A 16,690-nucleotide genomic window follows, 5' to 3' on the forward strand; every position below is an offset into this window, starting at 1 on the left:
GGTTTGTTCCGGCTCCCGAGGACTTTGAGCCACGCGGAGTCCCAGACCCAAAACCCACCGTGCGGTTTTTGCCCGTGTGCACGTTGCGGGTTCTAAGCAACCCCGGGCGGGTGCGTGTGACCGGGGAGGAGTGCGGGGCCTCCCCGGCGGGGCCGAGCACCTTGGGGCCGAGGCTGAGTGTGAGGCTCTGAAGAACCGAATCAGTAGGAGTAAGAAGAGAGAAAAAACAACCTTGGCAGAACTGGCCTGATGATTGTATTTAATTTTTTTGGGAGGTGGGTGTGTGGGGTCGGAGCAGAATGCTGCTTGGGTCCCACTCTGCAAGCTGTGAAACTGCCCCGGGGCCAAGAGCTCAGAGCGGTTAATTAGGCTCCGAGTCAGTAGGGACAAAAGGTGAATGAAGTTGATCAACCTATGATACATCTGACAGCCGAGCTGAGGTGGGCAGGTGTGGTGTGAGGGAGGTGGCACAAGGCTGGGCACTGATATTAGCAGCCCCTACATTCGGTTTCTGAATTTATTTTTGAAGAAGCTTGCAAGCTCGTACGTTCAAAACACTGAAAACATTTCATGTCTCTCGGCGTTTTGTTTAACAGCCGCTTTCTACTGTCCCTTCTGCTTCCTCACTGCCCATCACTGTCTGGTCTTGGGTAACAACAGACTCGCACCTGCAGGCCTGTGAAACTTGGAGAAAGTTTGGTCCTTCACAGCAGCTAAAAAAGGAACTCCAGAGAACACCTCTTAAGGCTGATACATAAGCCCTTGGGACTAGCAATGCATTCTCACACATACGCTGCTGCAATGTGAAGCAAGAGAGGAACCAAGTAATTTTATAGCAGGCATCTTTTGATAGGTAGCTCTCATCCCACCTTGATTCAGAAGAAAGTTCTTTGAAACTGAAAGTGTAACCTCTGACTTTGTAGTTGTAAAACTATAGGATTTAAACAGGAAAGTAATAACTTGCTTGGAAATTAATTATAGCTGTCAATACACAGCAGATTGGATTATGAAATTAAATCTTTCTGTAATAAATGAACATACTGCAGATGGCAATTACTGTTTTCTTCAGTTAACCTTTTTTATAAAGAGGAAGGATTTGGAGGGAGAAATAGTACCCTCCTTTAACCCAAGAGTTGACTAAACCAGGCAAGCCTTAGAGTACATAAATTCTCCATCAGCCCATCACAGCACAGCATCCCTACCACTCGTTTGCTGCAATCAGTATGTTGAAAAGAAAATTGGCTGTGCTAAATTCTTCCTCAGGTTATGATGATTTTGGAAGTCTGAATGTTTTTCTCATCATTGCAACTTAATTTACAACTTGCCTTATTCTGTATTATCATTTTCTCTATCACTTTGTTGCTTAATCTGTTCTCTTTCAGCTTTTCTTCACAAATGCATTTTAAAAGGGGATGCAGTTTCATCCCTTTTCTGTCTCATCTGTTGACAACTAAAAAACTAAACAGTATGAGATTGAATCCAAATCTGATGTACATCCTTATCATGCTAACTTTAGAATATATAGAGAGGTTTATATGTGTGTCTGTGAACCATGTTTTCACAGCTATTTCCCTCAAAATGAGATTAAGGGTAAAATTTTCAGCAGCAGCATGAGAGTCACCTGGGTTTGTAAATACCATATTCAAGAATATTTTAAGAGCTTTTAAGAATTTCAGAGTGCATCTTATCACCACTTAGTGCCTATAATTTCTGAGATGGGCACTTGGGCTCTCCGAGTACTTTTCAAGTGTTTCCTCTTGGTTTCTAAAAGTAATCTGAGGATGTGGGGTTGTGTGGTATTACTTCTTAGGCAGAAAGGACTAAATAAAACTTATCAGTTCATCATGTGTGTTCTTTTCCTTACAGCTGTTTGGAACAATAGTCTGGATTTTGGTGGCTTCTACCCGAGTTCCACTGCCGCTGCTGCAGGGATGGGTGATGTTTGTAGCGGTGACTGCGTGGTTCCTGTCCATTGTGTTCCTCTGTGTGTTCCTCTTCGGTTATGCAAATAGAATTGCTGTCAACTGGAACCAGACAGTAAGATTATTTTTTTTTCTTTATTTATTTAAAGATTCTCTTTGTTTTATAAATTTAATGAGAAGTACTCATCCTAAGTGTTAATGCCTGGCCTTCGGTTTTAGTAGGAAGTTTCTGAAAATAGAGGAATTCAAAACTGGATATGGAAATAGTAGGGCTACAGAGATGACAGAGGAAATACATGGCCAGTTTTATGCTGGAGGCTGAAAGAGCCCAGGTTTTTGAAAATGGTTGAAGGGTAGTATACTTGTCCTCTGTGAGCTCATAAAATGCATGAGCAGCAGGAAGAGGACTAGTTTAACAAGGCATGACAACAAATTGGTTTAAATAGCCAGACATAATTGTGGACTGGAAATCAGAAAATGTTTTCTGACTATTAGAGAAGTGGTAGTAACACCCTGTTAATAATGGTAGGTAGAAAGATACATCTAATATTGTAAAGGAAGTAATACATTTGTGAACACATTAAGTGATGTGGTTGTCTGAGATAGCACAGACCGAACTAAAGCACCCAGGAAGTCACCTCCACTTCCTAAGAAAGTCTTCAGCTGATTTTGGATCAATTCCTTAAAGCTAGGGCTAAAGTTAATGGCTGTTAGACCATAGATAGTCAAAGACAGCACAACCTGCAGTATGATACGGTCTTAGAGAAGCCTCGTGAGACTGTAGATACAATTATACCCAGCTTTTCTTCATTGTGAAGACAAGACTTGATTCTTGCTGTAATGGATTGTTATGGCTTGTGCCAGTAGTTCTCACAGACTATACCTTCTTACTAAAACAAAAAAAAAAGGAAGCTTTTGGCTCCAGTTTTTACCAACCACATGGATATTACCAACCTCACATTATTGACTGCTAATTCATGTATACCTTTGCAGTCATTAACTGTTTTTTACTTTGAGAGTTGAGCATGAGATATTATCACTCTCTAATATTACTAGAAGTGAATAATAAGACCTAGCAAAACTATGATCAGAATTTAAAAAAAATCTTCCAAAAGGGTCAGAACTTCTAAAACATTAAATTGTAAGGCTGTTTGCTGATCACTTTCACCTTCCTCTTATGCGGCTTGCCACTTTCCTTGGTCATAGCTGGAATTGTGTGCTTCAGTGTCAACATCTGTGATTATTTATCTGTTGAAGTTATTCACAGACAGTCCCTTAAAACAAAAGGTCTTTAAAGCAAATCGTAGAACTTCATGAGTTTGGGGCTCCAACTAATAACTTCAAATCCCATCAGTGGTAACAAACTTTGATAGAGAATACATATACGTACAGTGTCAGGTTTCCAGCTTCATGTAGGCAGTAATTAGTCTAATAATGAGTTACAATTACAGAGACCTTTACAGAGATTTATGCTGCGACATCCTCTTAAGTTATGATGCAACAAATCCCTTGAGCATGTGCATAACTTCATTAAATTAATAGTGTCCTGGGTTTCATTGAAACTGTTTGCCAATTTGCAATCATGCATCTATTTAACAGTTGCTGGGTGGGTGCACAGCCTTTTATAGATGGAAAATGCGATACATATGTTCATCTTAAAACAATTGTGTAAGTGAGTCTTACATATTTGCTGCTTCATGCTGACAGTCATTTGTTGCACTGTTAATTTTGTCCCCTTGTATATGTTAAATTACTGAAAAACTTTCAATGTCAGGAAATTGCTACATGACTTGTATAAAAGCTGCATCTATGGGACTCTGTAACTTAATCTAAAAAGCTGTCATAACTAAGTCAACATCTTAAGTAAATGCAGAGTGAATTGTTGTATCTCTAACATGGTAGCTGAAAATCAGCCCCTTCCAGCTGTGAACAAAAATTACACTAGATAGACCATTTGACCACTATTTTCAGGTACCCAACTGTTCTGTAACTTGGCACTAAACTGTTTAGTGGCACTTAACAAGGATTTTTTACTTTCTGTGGCAAATAAATAATTACTAGAAACACTGAAAATATTTTCATTACTATAAAATAAGAAAGTGCACCTTTTTGTTTTAAGCTGGCACGTATTTAGATAAATACATGGTTTTTGATATTTCTTAAATCAAATTTACAACAGAACTCGGAAGCTTCAGGTCATTAGATTAGGTAAAAAAGGGGAAGAGTCATGGTTTATTTGTATTGGAGTATTGTAGCTTCTGTAGATATTGATGAACAAATGTGGTTTAAGATTCCAGGAGTTTAAATGTAGGTTTGAAAAATAGCATGAGATTCTGACAGCCCTGCATTTAGTAATACCTTATGTCATAAGTAGCTCCATTGATACTAATACAGATAGTTAAAAAATAAGATGTGGCACAATGGAAAGAGGGGGGAAACATGGCCCTTACGGAGGTACGTCACTCTGTACATCACTGTATTAAACCACATGGTATGACAAATGTTGTCCTTTACAGCCTGACTAACAACACACTCATTTATGAAATGAGATGTGAACTAACATATGCAGATCTGGTAGTGTTTTACATACACTTTGTACAATGTTTCAGTGGTTATACAAGTGTGGAGGCAAGGGAGAGTTAAGCACCATGCTAACAATTGCTGAAAACCAAAAACCCCTTCCCTTATAAGATCTTGGGCTTTTTGGTCATTGAAGCCATAACCATACAAACATGAAGCCTTACTGATGCTATGTAGCTTCACTGTAATTGCTGCCAGGAGAAGGAAATTAGAGGCTTTGGCAGGAGAATGAAGGAAATGAAAGAGTTTGTCTTCTGAAAATACTTCTGTGTGCAGTCAACACTGTCTTCCTCATGGAGCTGTTTGTGCTCTTCCAGGAGCAGTGGTGCCAAAAGCATACAGCTGGTAACACTGACATAGTTGCATGCTGGATATTCAGGAGCCCAAGGATAATGGGTATCCTTGATTACCTGTGGGTTTACACAGTCCTTTCAAGTTGCTGGGATCCCCATCTATGACATGGGTATGTCAGGCTGTGGTATGGGGTCCAGTTTTTGTCACACAATGAACACACACCTGTGTGCAGCCTAACATAGGGTGTAGGTGTTACCATGGCAGTCAGTAGGTAAGAGTGTTGCACAGTAATTTCTAATGCATGTGAATGCTGTCTGCTGTTGTGATGGACTCACAGTGTATGTACCTTGGGCTCACACTCTGGGCATTATATTATTGCACTCAAGTGAATGTAAAGTGCTTAAAGAATTAATTAGAACTGGACATAAACTATATAATGTGGATATAATTAAAAAAAAAATAATAAAATTGTGTATAAATTGTTTCTGTGGCTTTTGCAGACCTGCACAGGTATAGTCACAAAGTATGTATTGGATGACCTCAGGAAATGAGTGCAGTGCAAATGTCAGCTTTGCAGACTCAGTGACAGAAGAATAATATTTTGGACATTATAAAACTGTACTGGAACATGGCTTGGATCTTGCTGTGCAGAACATTGGGTCTGAAAGACAACCCACGAAGAGATTTATGCACCAGAGCTGCTTTTTCATGTGCTCCAGTAATAGAATCCAGAAATGAGAGTTAGATGTTTAAACCTTATGTTCAGCTAGCTTTCACCACACAGGAGCAAATTCCCTAGAGAAGGCCATGAGAGAGGTGTTGTTTAAAGTAAATCCTAACTCCTGTCCTCTCAAATCTCAGACATTTTATTCCACAGTATCATGAAGTACTTCCAAATTTTGGTAAGTCCAAGTCAGCAAGAGTTGAGAAAATGTCTCAGTTTTTGGATTCTGGTTGTACTTGGAAGTAAACTTCAGCTGTATCAAGGCATTTACAGAAGCAAAATTTAAGTATGGAGTGAGGACTTCTGAAGCTTAGGTTATATCTGAGAAGGCATTTGGAGGACTGCAAGTTTGTATTGTGCTGCTTAAATTGTTCTAAAGTTGGCTTCTATGTCCCTTCTTTTTTATTTAAGCTATATTCTGTAAGCTCTAGTAGCTTTAAAGTGATTTAAAAGGTCAGTATCTGTACATACAGATGAGCACATGCCATAATTTGACAGGTTTTGTGGAGAGGGAGAGTTGCCCTTTATCACTAATGATGTTAGTGAATTGGCTATAACTGCAAGGAGCTGTGGAAACAGGTCCAGGTTAAACTCCCTGATAGATTTAACACTGCTTATCTAAAGTAATTGTTATCAGTGCTCGTTTCATGTTTCAGTGTTCTGTTTAATTTATACTGAAACTGGAAGAATTAGATATGGATTGCAGCCCGGACTGATTCTGTTATTTGCTTTTCAGGATTTTCTTTTCCATGGGGCTACTTTTGTCTTTTATTTTGGAGCTTTTCTACTGCAAGCAGGAACCACATCTCTGCATCACTTTCCCCGCAAATTCAATTCCACCACACATGAGAAGATTCTAGCTGATCACGAATATAACATAAGCATAGCAGCCTCGGTATGTGTTTCACATGTTTGATTCTGGGGAACAGAAATCTGTTGTAGCCAACCTTTCAACTTGGGAATTTAACAGCTAGCTGGAATAGATTGTCTTTGAGAGCAGCAAATAGTGTTTAACAGTGACATGCAAAAAATGCTGGAATATGCAAGTGCTACTGTGATAGGTGCTCAGTTGCTACTCTTAACTACGTTTTAAATACATAATCGCTACAATTTTAGATTTCTTGTTTTGTAAAAGCAATGTTGGTTATTAGAGGAGAAGGAAAAGGTAACAATAGAGTCTTCATCAAAACATCATGTGTGAATTTAATGCTTCTTCTCAAACTTTCAGTTGCTTTTTTTTATACCATTTAGGTAGTCCTAAATATGCCATGGAGAAAAAGCCCTGGACTAGCTCTTTGTGAAGCTCCAGCTCTGTACTTACTACATCAGGCATAAAAGCTATCTGCCAGGGCCCTGCTGTCTCTTATGGCAACTGCTTTTATTGATAGTCTAAGCTAAGACTGCATTTTTCTCAGCTGTAGTTGCATCATCCCTGAATCACTGTATCTGGTGATGTGGGTGTGTGTAGCTGAGTCAGAAAATACTCCAGACTTTAGCTTTCTCCCTGGATGGACTCCTGAAGGGCAAGTAGAGGTGTGCCAGTAGGCTTAACTTAAAGAACAATTTAACAAGGGCAAGTGTAGAGTCTTGCATCTAGGGAAGAACAACCCCATGTACCAGTACAGGTTGGATGCTGACCTGCTGGAGAGCAGTGTAGGAGAAAGGGACCTGGGGGTCCTGGTGGACAGGAGGATGACCATGAGCCAGCAATGTACCCTTGTGGCCAAGAAGGCCAATGGCATCCTGGGGTTCATTAGAAAGGGTGTGGTTAGTCGGTCAAGATAAGTTATCTTCCCCCTCTATTCTGCCTTGGTGAGGCCACATCTGGAATATTGTGTCCAGTTCTGGGCCCCTCAGTTCAAGAAGGACAGGGAACTGCTTGAACGAGTCCAGTGCAGAGCCCCAAAGATGATTAAGGGAGTGGAACATCTCCCTGATGAGGAAAGGCTGAGGGAGCTGGGTCTCTTCAGCTTGGAGAAGAGGAGACTGAGGGGTGACCTCATCAGTGTTTACAAATATGTTAAGGGTGAGTGTCTGGAGGATGGAGCCAGGCTTTTTTCAGTGAAGTTTAGTGATAGGACAAGGGGCAGTGGGTGCAGACTGGAGCATAGGAGGTTCCATGCAAACATCAGAAAAAGCTTCTTTGCTGTGAGAGTGACAGAGCACTGGAACAGGCTGCCCAGAGAGGTTGTGGAGTCTCCTTCACTGGAGACATTCAAAACCTGCCTGGACACGTTCCTGTGTGATGTGCTCTAGGTGATCCTGCTCTGGCAGGGGGCTTGAACCAGATGATCTTTCAAGGTCCCTTCCAACCCCTAGGATTCTGTGATTCTGTGAACTGAAACTACTGTTCCTATTTTTTTACACCATCCAGAGGATCTTGCATACCTGAGGGAGCTGCATACATTTATTAATTTTCTAACACCCTCTGTGGGTATCTGTTGCCCTCAAAACTAAATACACATAGTCTTTGCACAGTAAACACCTTTAGTTTGCCTTAAGATAAAAACAGATGAATGTAAGGTGTCAGGTTCACGTTCTTTCTGCAAGAGGAGAATAAAAAGTAGAGGCCAGTTGCTTTGGCAATTCAGTCTCTGAAGGAGTGAGGTGGGCATGTCAGTCTCCTGTTCTGGAGTGCCTCGCCATCACCTGCTTGCCAGTTGCAAACTCGAGCACATCTGATCCCTCTATGGCACAAGGACAGAGGTTGTGTTTGGTAGCTGTGCCTGAGCTGAGGGCTTTACACTGAATAAGTATCTCATATTCTACCATCAAGTGTGGCTCTTCAATTCTAGTTCAATGTTCAGACTGTGTTGGAGTCACTGTCCCTGGAGCTGTTTAAAAAGAGACTGGATGTGGCACTTAGTGCCATGGTCTAGCAATGTGGTGATGTTAGGTCGTAGGTTGAACTTGATGATCTCGGAGGTCTTGTTTTCCAGCCTCAATAATTCTGTCATTCTGTGACCACATTAAATATATGGTCACTTCAGTAATTTTGTCAGAGGATAGTAGACACTCCAAGATACCCTTTTCCCCTCCCATACTATTTTTCCAAGGGAGAATTCAGTTCTCCAAGTCCCTTAAAGTCTTTTCAAGGTAGGGGACTAGAACACTCTTTTGTAACTTTCCTCAGTGTTTTTTTTATTAAGAGATGATGGGAAATGGTGAATCAGGTAACTGTAGTTTTTGGTGTCTTTGCATTTTTTTTCAAAAGTATATAATTAGAAAGTCAAGACATAGAAGAAGATTGTAATCCTTTGAAACACTTCATTAAAACAGTCCTGTGACCTACATGGAAAAAAAAATTAAAAGTTTGCTAATGTTTTGTCTTTTAAAATTGCTTTAGTATACTGTGATGAAATATATATATATGTGTGTGTTTTATACGGATGATAGTTCTGTGGTGTAGCATCTATTCAAAACTTTAGTTGTCAAATTAACAGTTGTATGGAAAGCAAGGGATACATTGTTATAACATGATTGAATTTGTATGTTCTAAAAGACAGAATCCGTCGTTTGTACTGGACAATAGGGACGCTCTTTTTTTCATCAATTCACTTACTCATTTCTTCCTCCTGGTTTTTATTATACATTGAAGTTTGCTGTGGCATGACCTTCAGTTCAATCTGTCCTATTCAGTTCTTGAGCAATAGCAACTTCCTGGCATTTCTCAGGAAGCTGTTCTAATGGCTGATTATCTGGACAAGGAGATCAGATTTGAGGCTGTTTCTGTATTTCTGCAAGTAAAAGATTCTGCTGCTTAGAGGGATGTCAATCTTAGTTGTTTGCTGGTAAAAGCATTCACTTGGGAACAAATCTGAGATTAATGTTTCATCAGTCTAGATAAGAGTGAAATACACAGTGTACCTACACACATGATCACTTTGTACTACAACTTGTGCAGACATTCTGTTTCATATTCTATTTCAAAATGTCTTCTGAAGCAATCAAGCTAAAAGCAATAATGTGGAGTTATAACAGAAAGGTTCATAAGCAAACTTTTCATAGGATCCCAAACCTATCTTTACCATGAGCATTTTGGCTGGGGGAGGTAACTTGAATAATCTGTGTTCCTGTATTAGTTTATAATAGGAAAAAAAAAAAATAGAACAATATAATGTGTGATTCACTTTTTTCTTTTCCCTTCTTTTTTCCCTGCTCCTTCTCTAGATTTTTGCCTTTGCAACAGCTGTTTGTTATGGATGCAGCACAGCCCTGGCATTAAGGAGATGGAGGCTATAGCAGTTGAAGAGAGGTTAATGCCTGAGTGTACCACTTCAGATCAAATTAAGTGCAACTCATCTGTTTTACTGTAACCTAATTCCAAAAAGACTTTTTTGTTTGTTTGTTTAAAACCTGTTTTGAAGTGCAAATAACACCTAATCAGGATTTCCTTAACAGAAAATAAGTTTCCATCTCTTCCCTTTCTAATTTTTACTTTTATTGTGTACTCATTAGAAGCATACTCATTGTATGGTATTAGAGTTCAGGGATAAATAGATGTGTCAGTAGCAGATAACAGAATTCTAGTGCTAAATCAGAAGAGGAAGAAAATGGAAACTAAACCAACGTGCTAACTGTATAGGCAGCTAAGAAGCTCCCCACTTGTTAAGTCCTGGGATTGGGCCTGAAGTGTTTTGCATCCTTACAGTGCATTGCACACAGAGCCTGAGGCTCCTTGTCCAGTCCAGTGTTTTATGTGTGCTGCTCCCTGCATGATCAGAGCCCAAGCTGACTTTGTGATACCAACTTATATACATAATAATTATTAACTTGATGTACAGAGAAAATATTTTAAATGTACATCCAGTGAAATCTTTTGATACTCCTTTAGAGCCATATCTGGCTACGGTCATCTGATCCTTAAATCTTACTGTGTTCCTTAGTAGATGGAAACTACTGTTTGGGACTGTCAGTCCGTAGTTGATCAGTTTTAGGAATTTAGCTTAATCAGATCTATTTATACTGCAAAACAAAACAGTGCATTTGTGTTGTGTGTGTATATACATGGTATATTTTTTGTTTAACAGGAGTATTTGCACTGTTTTACTTTGTTGGAGTACAGCTTTCTCTTTGTTACTTCAGTGGTGCATTTGTTACTTATTATATGACTCAATATCATTTGAATGGAATGTTACCAAGTGGAGAATAATGTCTGACCTCAGTTCTTGCAGTGTGTTATTTGCTGCATTCTAAACCTGCAGTGTTGCAAAGGTGTTTTTTTTGGACAGATGCCTAATGCAGTGGAATGCAAAGTAGTCTGCCCACTATGGAGTTTGGTTTTGGCACAAATTAAGTTTAATTGAGCTTAAATATTCCTGTTGTGTAATGGCATATGATATTTTATATAGAAAATTAATTTAACAAATCTAAAAGATAGTATCATCCTCTGCTCCCTAACACTCATGCTGTTTTGCAGATGGTGAAACTTATTTACCAGCATTATTAAAAAAAAATATTTCTCTTGCAAATAGTGCCAAATTGATAACATGGGAGAAAAGAGGCTCCCTGTCATTTGTAAAACAACTTGCTCAACACATCTTGCCACTGCACCTTAATATTTTGCAGAGACCAGCAGTGACTAGGGAAGAAAAGACAGGACTTTCTTCATTCCAAGGCCTACTCCTCCTTGAGCCAGCAAGGATGTCTGTTATGAAGGTTACTTTATCAAACCTGTCAGGTACAAGGATATCTGAGAGCCAGCCATCCTCAGTAGTGCCCTGCAGTCCTTGCTGACCCAGAACAGGTTCTTATGGATGGCACAGCAGTGAGTAGCAGCCTTTCTGACTACTGGAACCACTTGCTTGTCCTGAATTACTGCAATGGGATGTTTTTATATATCTTGTTTTCTGAAATTTTTATCTTCCAAAGATTTTGTACTCTGGCTGATAATATTTTTTTTTTCTAATTATCTACTTGCATTGAAACGTGTTTTGTGAACATTTTATCTAGTGCCATATACTTTTAAAAATACTTCATGTTGTATAAAATACATTTACACTGGAGTATATGGATGAAAGTAAATAACAAAGACTTATGCTAAGCAGCATTAAAGTTACTTAATGTGTGTATGGCAGTAGCCTGGTTATTAATTCTGTAATTGGAAGGTATCTAAACACTACCTTGCAACTTGGACCTGATGCCAGACATACAAAATAAGGGCCAAGATTTCTTAAGAAGGCACAATTACATTGGTGCTAGTGTTGTATAATTGTTTGCCATGTGACACATCAGGAACGTTAGTAAGGAGAAGAATAAGTTAGGCTACCTCATTGCAAATGGGCTCTGATCTTTGGTGTGGTTTCTCCTTTATCCTACAGCCTGGATGTGCACTGCACACCACAGGCTGTGCACACCACAGGCTGTGCACACCACAGCTACAGGCTCTGCAGCCACAGGGATGATGGAGGAAAGATCTCAACTTTTTGCCTATTTAAACCTACAGGGTGTGAATCCCTTATGTGGTGTCAGATAAAAATATGTCCAGATTATTTGGCATTTGTATCTGTGTTCAAACTCCAAGTGTAAAGATCATGGTTGATGGGTGCTATTCAGGTCTCTTAAGCTACTTGTTAAAAGTCCAGATAGCAGTGTGGTTAGTGTAGCATGGAAACTGTTTGTACAGTGAGGAAAGGCTGAACTTTCCCTCTTAAGTATCAAAGATAAACAAAGGGCAGAGAAGAGATAAAGGTAAAAAACTACAGTAATGCAGAATGGCTTTCATAACTAGAATGGTGTGACAGAATGGAAATTTTCTGCTAGTATGCAAGAAGTTTAGCTGTATTTTGAGGAAGATCTAAGGAAGGACACATTCAAACAAGCAGTTATATTCTTAAAGAAAAATTTTTTAAAAGGGAGGGGAAGCCAGTAGTTATTTTTGTATTACTTTATACAGGTTGCTAAAAAGCTAGGTGTGACTCAGAAATGGTATGTGCCTGCTGGGATGTTTGTATGCAAATACTGGTACTGGACTAACACATAATGCCTGTGATAGGTTTTACAGGTGATATATGCAAGCTGGTTTTAATAAATGTCACTCTTCCCTGTAAAAAAAATAATAAAATAATCCCCCAAGACTATGACCTTGAGGAACACAAGCTCTGCAAAGAATGGAAGGGTTAGTGGAATGCATAGGGAGATCCTTTATCTCAATGATTTTGAGGTGAAAGAAATGAGACCACAGATGCCAAATAGTGTTTTCGTCAAACATCTTTATTTGTTGTGAAGCTGCAATGCAGGAATATCTAAGATACCATGCAAGTCCCTACTCTTAGAATAAGAAAATATTTCATGGTATTTTGTATACCACTATGTGGTAGCTGCTGGTAAATAAGCTCTCTCTAAGGACATCAAAAGGTGAAGAGAGAAGCAACAGTTTGTTGTTTGTTGCAGTAGAGAATGAAAGGGCACATTTTAGAAAGCTAAAACTTTGTTAGACTTTGATTAGAAAATCTGGACAGCCAGTGCTTTGCAGAAGTCCTAACTCTGCTTCTGCCTGACTGAATGCCTGGAAATAACACAAAGTGGCACAGGTGCTGTGGTGATTATTGATAAATACAGAATTGATCTGTTCAGGATCTCATGATTTCTCTTGCTGTGTCCATTGATTGTAACTCCTGATGTGAATGAAGTTATGCCATTGTAAAATTCTGCTTTCAAAGGCAGCTGTGAAACACAGCTGGAAAAGGTAAGAGAGTAATCACACATCAGTAATCACACAAATCTGTGCCCTTTAGAGAAATTGAAAGAAAAAGCACTGGAAAAATCACTAGATCAGTTTCTTATTTCTCTTTAGCTTCTAAAACCAGATGATAGTGCTGACTCCTGTTGCACTTCCTGTAATCATTGTATTTTTGCATTTACTTTACAACTTTAAAAAATGTTAACATTCATCATTTTCCCAACTGAATTAAAAAAAAAAAACGTTAAGAGAGTTTAAAACTCTGATAGCTCATTTGTTCCATTTGTATCTATATATTGTGAAAATGATCTCTCAGAACTAGTGTACTGGTGCATTTCATGCTTCATTGCCAGGCTTTTCCTAGTTGTACAGAGAGGCTTCCCATGTCTTATCTGTGGATAATGGTGAATCATGAGTTCTCAAACTGAAATACAAATAGGACATTGTCTTTTCAAACTTACCAAAAGAAAGAATTGAAGTGAGAGTGTGTTATGTTTCTTTGTTGGCTGTATTTTGTACAATTGGTCATAATGCATTGGTCTTTGTTGACACACAAAGAAAACCATCAGAAGAAGAAGCAAATCTGATGTATTAAAATCAGTAAATGTCAATAGAAAATATTTGAATTTTATTTTTAGAAGTTGAGTTCAGAATAACAGTTCCCATTTCTCCCACTAGGTTAAATTTATTTTTGTCTATTATGGTGCTTACTTAAACCCCTTTCTATCCTGAGCAACTCAGAATTTACTGTATTTATCTTCAAGGTGCTCCTGGAAAGAGAACTGCTATTCTCATTTCACAGTTGAGGAACTCAGACACAGAAACTAATCAACTTGTTTGCTGGAGGCCTTGCAGGGGAGATTTGTGGTGGAGCAGGAAAAGGAAACTTGATTTCTCCAGTGAGAGGTCAGTGCCCTGCCCAGCAGCCCATACTGCTGCCCACCCTTGGCAGGAAGGAAGCGGTATAGCCTGGACTGTGTGTGACCTGCCCTGCTTCTCTCTCTGTCATGGTGGTGTTACTCTGGAAATCAGTTACATGGGTTAAAAGCTAGAATGACTCTGAAGGACTGTGAGTCAAAGGGAGGTTTAACGTGCCAAGTGGCATTCCTAGGTCTGGTAGTTTTTGGGTGTTCTGACATTCAGTCTTGATTATCCAATTGTCAATAGGCTACATAGAGTTCCTTTTTGAGGTGTTGATCTGCCTCCTGCATCTTAAAAGATGAAACAGATCCTCAGGAATCTGCAGGTTTCAGCTGCTTCCTTCTATGCAACATGTTTGAGTCCTTAATTCTTGGCATTAGCAAAATATTACCTGCCTTAAGCCTGCCAGGACACAGCACCTTTCAGTTCAGAAACCTGAGCTAAGTTTTGGCAACTAACTTGTCAAGCTACCTTTCAAGGGAACACAATGATCAAGTGATATTATGTCTAGGTGTGGTTTTAACACCTTTCTTGCTGTGGGTTTGTTGCAAAAATCTATAAGGATTATCGAGATTGTGGACAAAATATTTGTACACTGATGTCCAACACATCCAGCATCAGACATCCTGTGGCTGGCTCCAGAGAGGCTCTTGAGCAAGGACTGAACCCTGTGGATCTATACATGATTGCAGCATTGCTAGTAACCTTTTGAGAATTACCAGAGATTTTAATCTCATCCAAGTATCTTTTCATGGTCGTCTCAGCAAGGTGTGGCCTGTGTCACTAGAGCAGCCGGGTGGCACAATGAACAGCAGATCAGAAGAAGCCCAGGGGGGTTTCTTGCAGAGAAAAGGATCTTTCTTCACTCCTGATCTGATTACATGCTTGGGCAGTTCTACTCACAGTGCTCACAAATTATTACTTTGTTACAGGTGGTGTTTTAGGTTCAATAAGCTTTATGAGGCTAACTAATGAGGCAAAAAGTGTGGGTTTTTTATAAACCGTTTGCTGCCTCTTTTTTGTCCCAGACAAGGACCATAGTATTTTTCTTTGTGATTACTTTTCAAGTGGAAAACCTACTTAGCATAAGTTAATAATGTAATTAGTTATATAATTGGTCTTTCTTTTTCCAAATTCCATGACCTGTGTTTCCACACTCTTGTGTCCAGGAACACCTCAGCTAGGTCAGAGCTCTAGAGCTATATTCTGTGGTAAGACTAAGCATTTCCCTAGTTTTTTGGAAAGAAGGCAGGGAGCTGTAGCATGGTCTGAACAGGCTGGATGGCTCAGAAACCAGTGTAGAGTACTGAGGTATAATTCACTGTTCAGTAGCACTAATGGGCACAAATGGTCTCAAGGTGGTTCCACCAAGGTAACATAGAAAGTTAAGGCAGATGGGAAGGTGGAGTGGGAGGCCTATAGGTTAGAAAAGGAAATTAAGACCGTAGTACTTGGCTATATTTGTCCTCTGTGTAAAATCTGGCATTGAATCTAGCACTTAATATACCTGTTTTTCAAACTGTAAATACCTTGGCCTGGGATCTGAAGCCCTGGGGAACCTGTAGGGCCACCTTAGAGCTTTGGGCTGGTGGAATAAGAGGCAAGGTGAATCATCACCAAATGCTTTAACCCAAAATTCAGGAGCAGAGGAAAAGGGGAATTGTGCTCCAGTCCCAGATCCACTTCCCAACTTGGTACCAGCTCTAAGAGTTGGAAGAAGAGCAGTAGTAGTTCTCATGTTTCTCTGCATTCTCTGGCTCTAAGCACCATGGGCCCTGGACCAGCTGGAGGATAGAAAGGAGGAGGACTTGGACAGAGGTGTCATCTAAGACACACCTGACCTACCCACAGCAGTGACAGCTCTTCTTTGGCCAAGTCTAAGATTCGGTCCCTGACCTACAATAAAAAGTAAAACTATCCAATAAAATGGTAAAACAACAAGCCTGGGTCTTAGCTGGAGCAAATGTTCTTACAAAAAGACAGAGCTATCTCAGAGAGAAATTTCCTGATGGACAAGAGGCTGAGTTATTCTTTTACTTATGTAAGTGCAACCTCTTTTGAGACCCAGTCGCCAGCAAGGAATTTCACTAATGGAAGTAAGAACAGAATCTTCCCTCAGCACGAAGTAGAGCTGACCTTTGGAACAAATGGTATTACAAATCCCTTGGCCTTGTGTTATTTGCTTTTTCTCTTAAGGATCCTGCTGCTAGGATAAGTTACTGCTGGAATAGCTGCTGCCATTAAGGGAAAAAGAGCCTTTGTGGCCATGGCAGATTTTGAGAGTGTGAAGGTTCCAAGATAAAAATCCAGCACTTCTATAATCTCATTATTCTGGGGGACCTAACTCATGGGTTGTGAATGGCTTAGGGTTGGCAGTGTTGGACAGGGTATGTGAAGTGCAATGTCACATAAAGATGGAGAACTGCTACAAGTTACAGGTGTTTCTCAGAGATCTGGGTACCTCTCCTGACTGAAAGGATGTCAGAACAGATTCATGGTAAATTTATCTCCTTCCTATATATATATATATTTTTTTTTTTTTTTTCCATTAAAGAGTTCAAGGACAGG

At 39.6% G+C, this 16,690-nt stretch overlaps 1 protein-coding gene across 1 annotated transcript in view; it reads left to right on the top strand.

Annotated features, from left to right (window-relative positions):
• MAL2 (mal, T-cell differentiation protein 2) overlaps positions 1–9,791 on the top strand; it is a 14,084-nt gene extending 4,293 nt beyond the window's left edge. Inside the window, exons 2-4 of the mRNA XM_009995369.1 lie at positions 1,867–2,037; positions 6,257–6,415; positions 9,691–9,791. Coding sequence (XP_009993671.1) covers positions 1,867–2,037; positions 6,257–6,415; positions 9,691–9,762 — 402 coding nt within the window. The 3' untranslated portion in view covers positions 9,763–9,791. The remainder of the gene's footprint in view (positions 1–1,866; positions 2,038–6,256; positions 6,416–9,690) is intronic.
• Positions 9,792–16,690: the final 6,899 nt, after the last annotated feature.

Source organism: Chaetura pelagica, unplaced genomic scaffold, assembly GCF_000747805.2.
Source record: "Chaetura pelagica isolate M959 unplaced genomic scaffold, ChaPel_1.0 scaffold53, whole genome shotgun sequence".
In the NCBI taxonomy this organism is placed as follows: Eukaryota; Metazoa; Chordata; class Aves; order Apodiformes; family Apodidae; genus Chaetura; species Chaetura pelagica.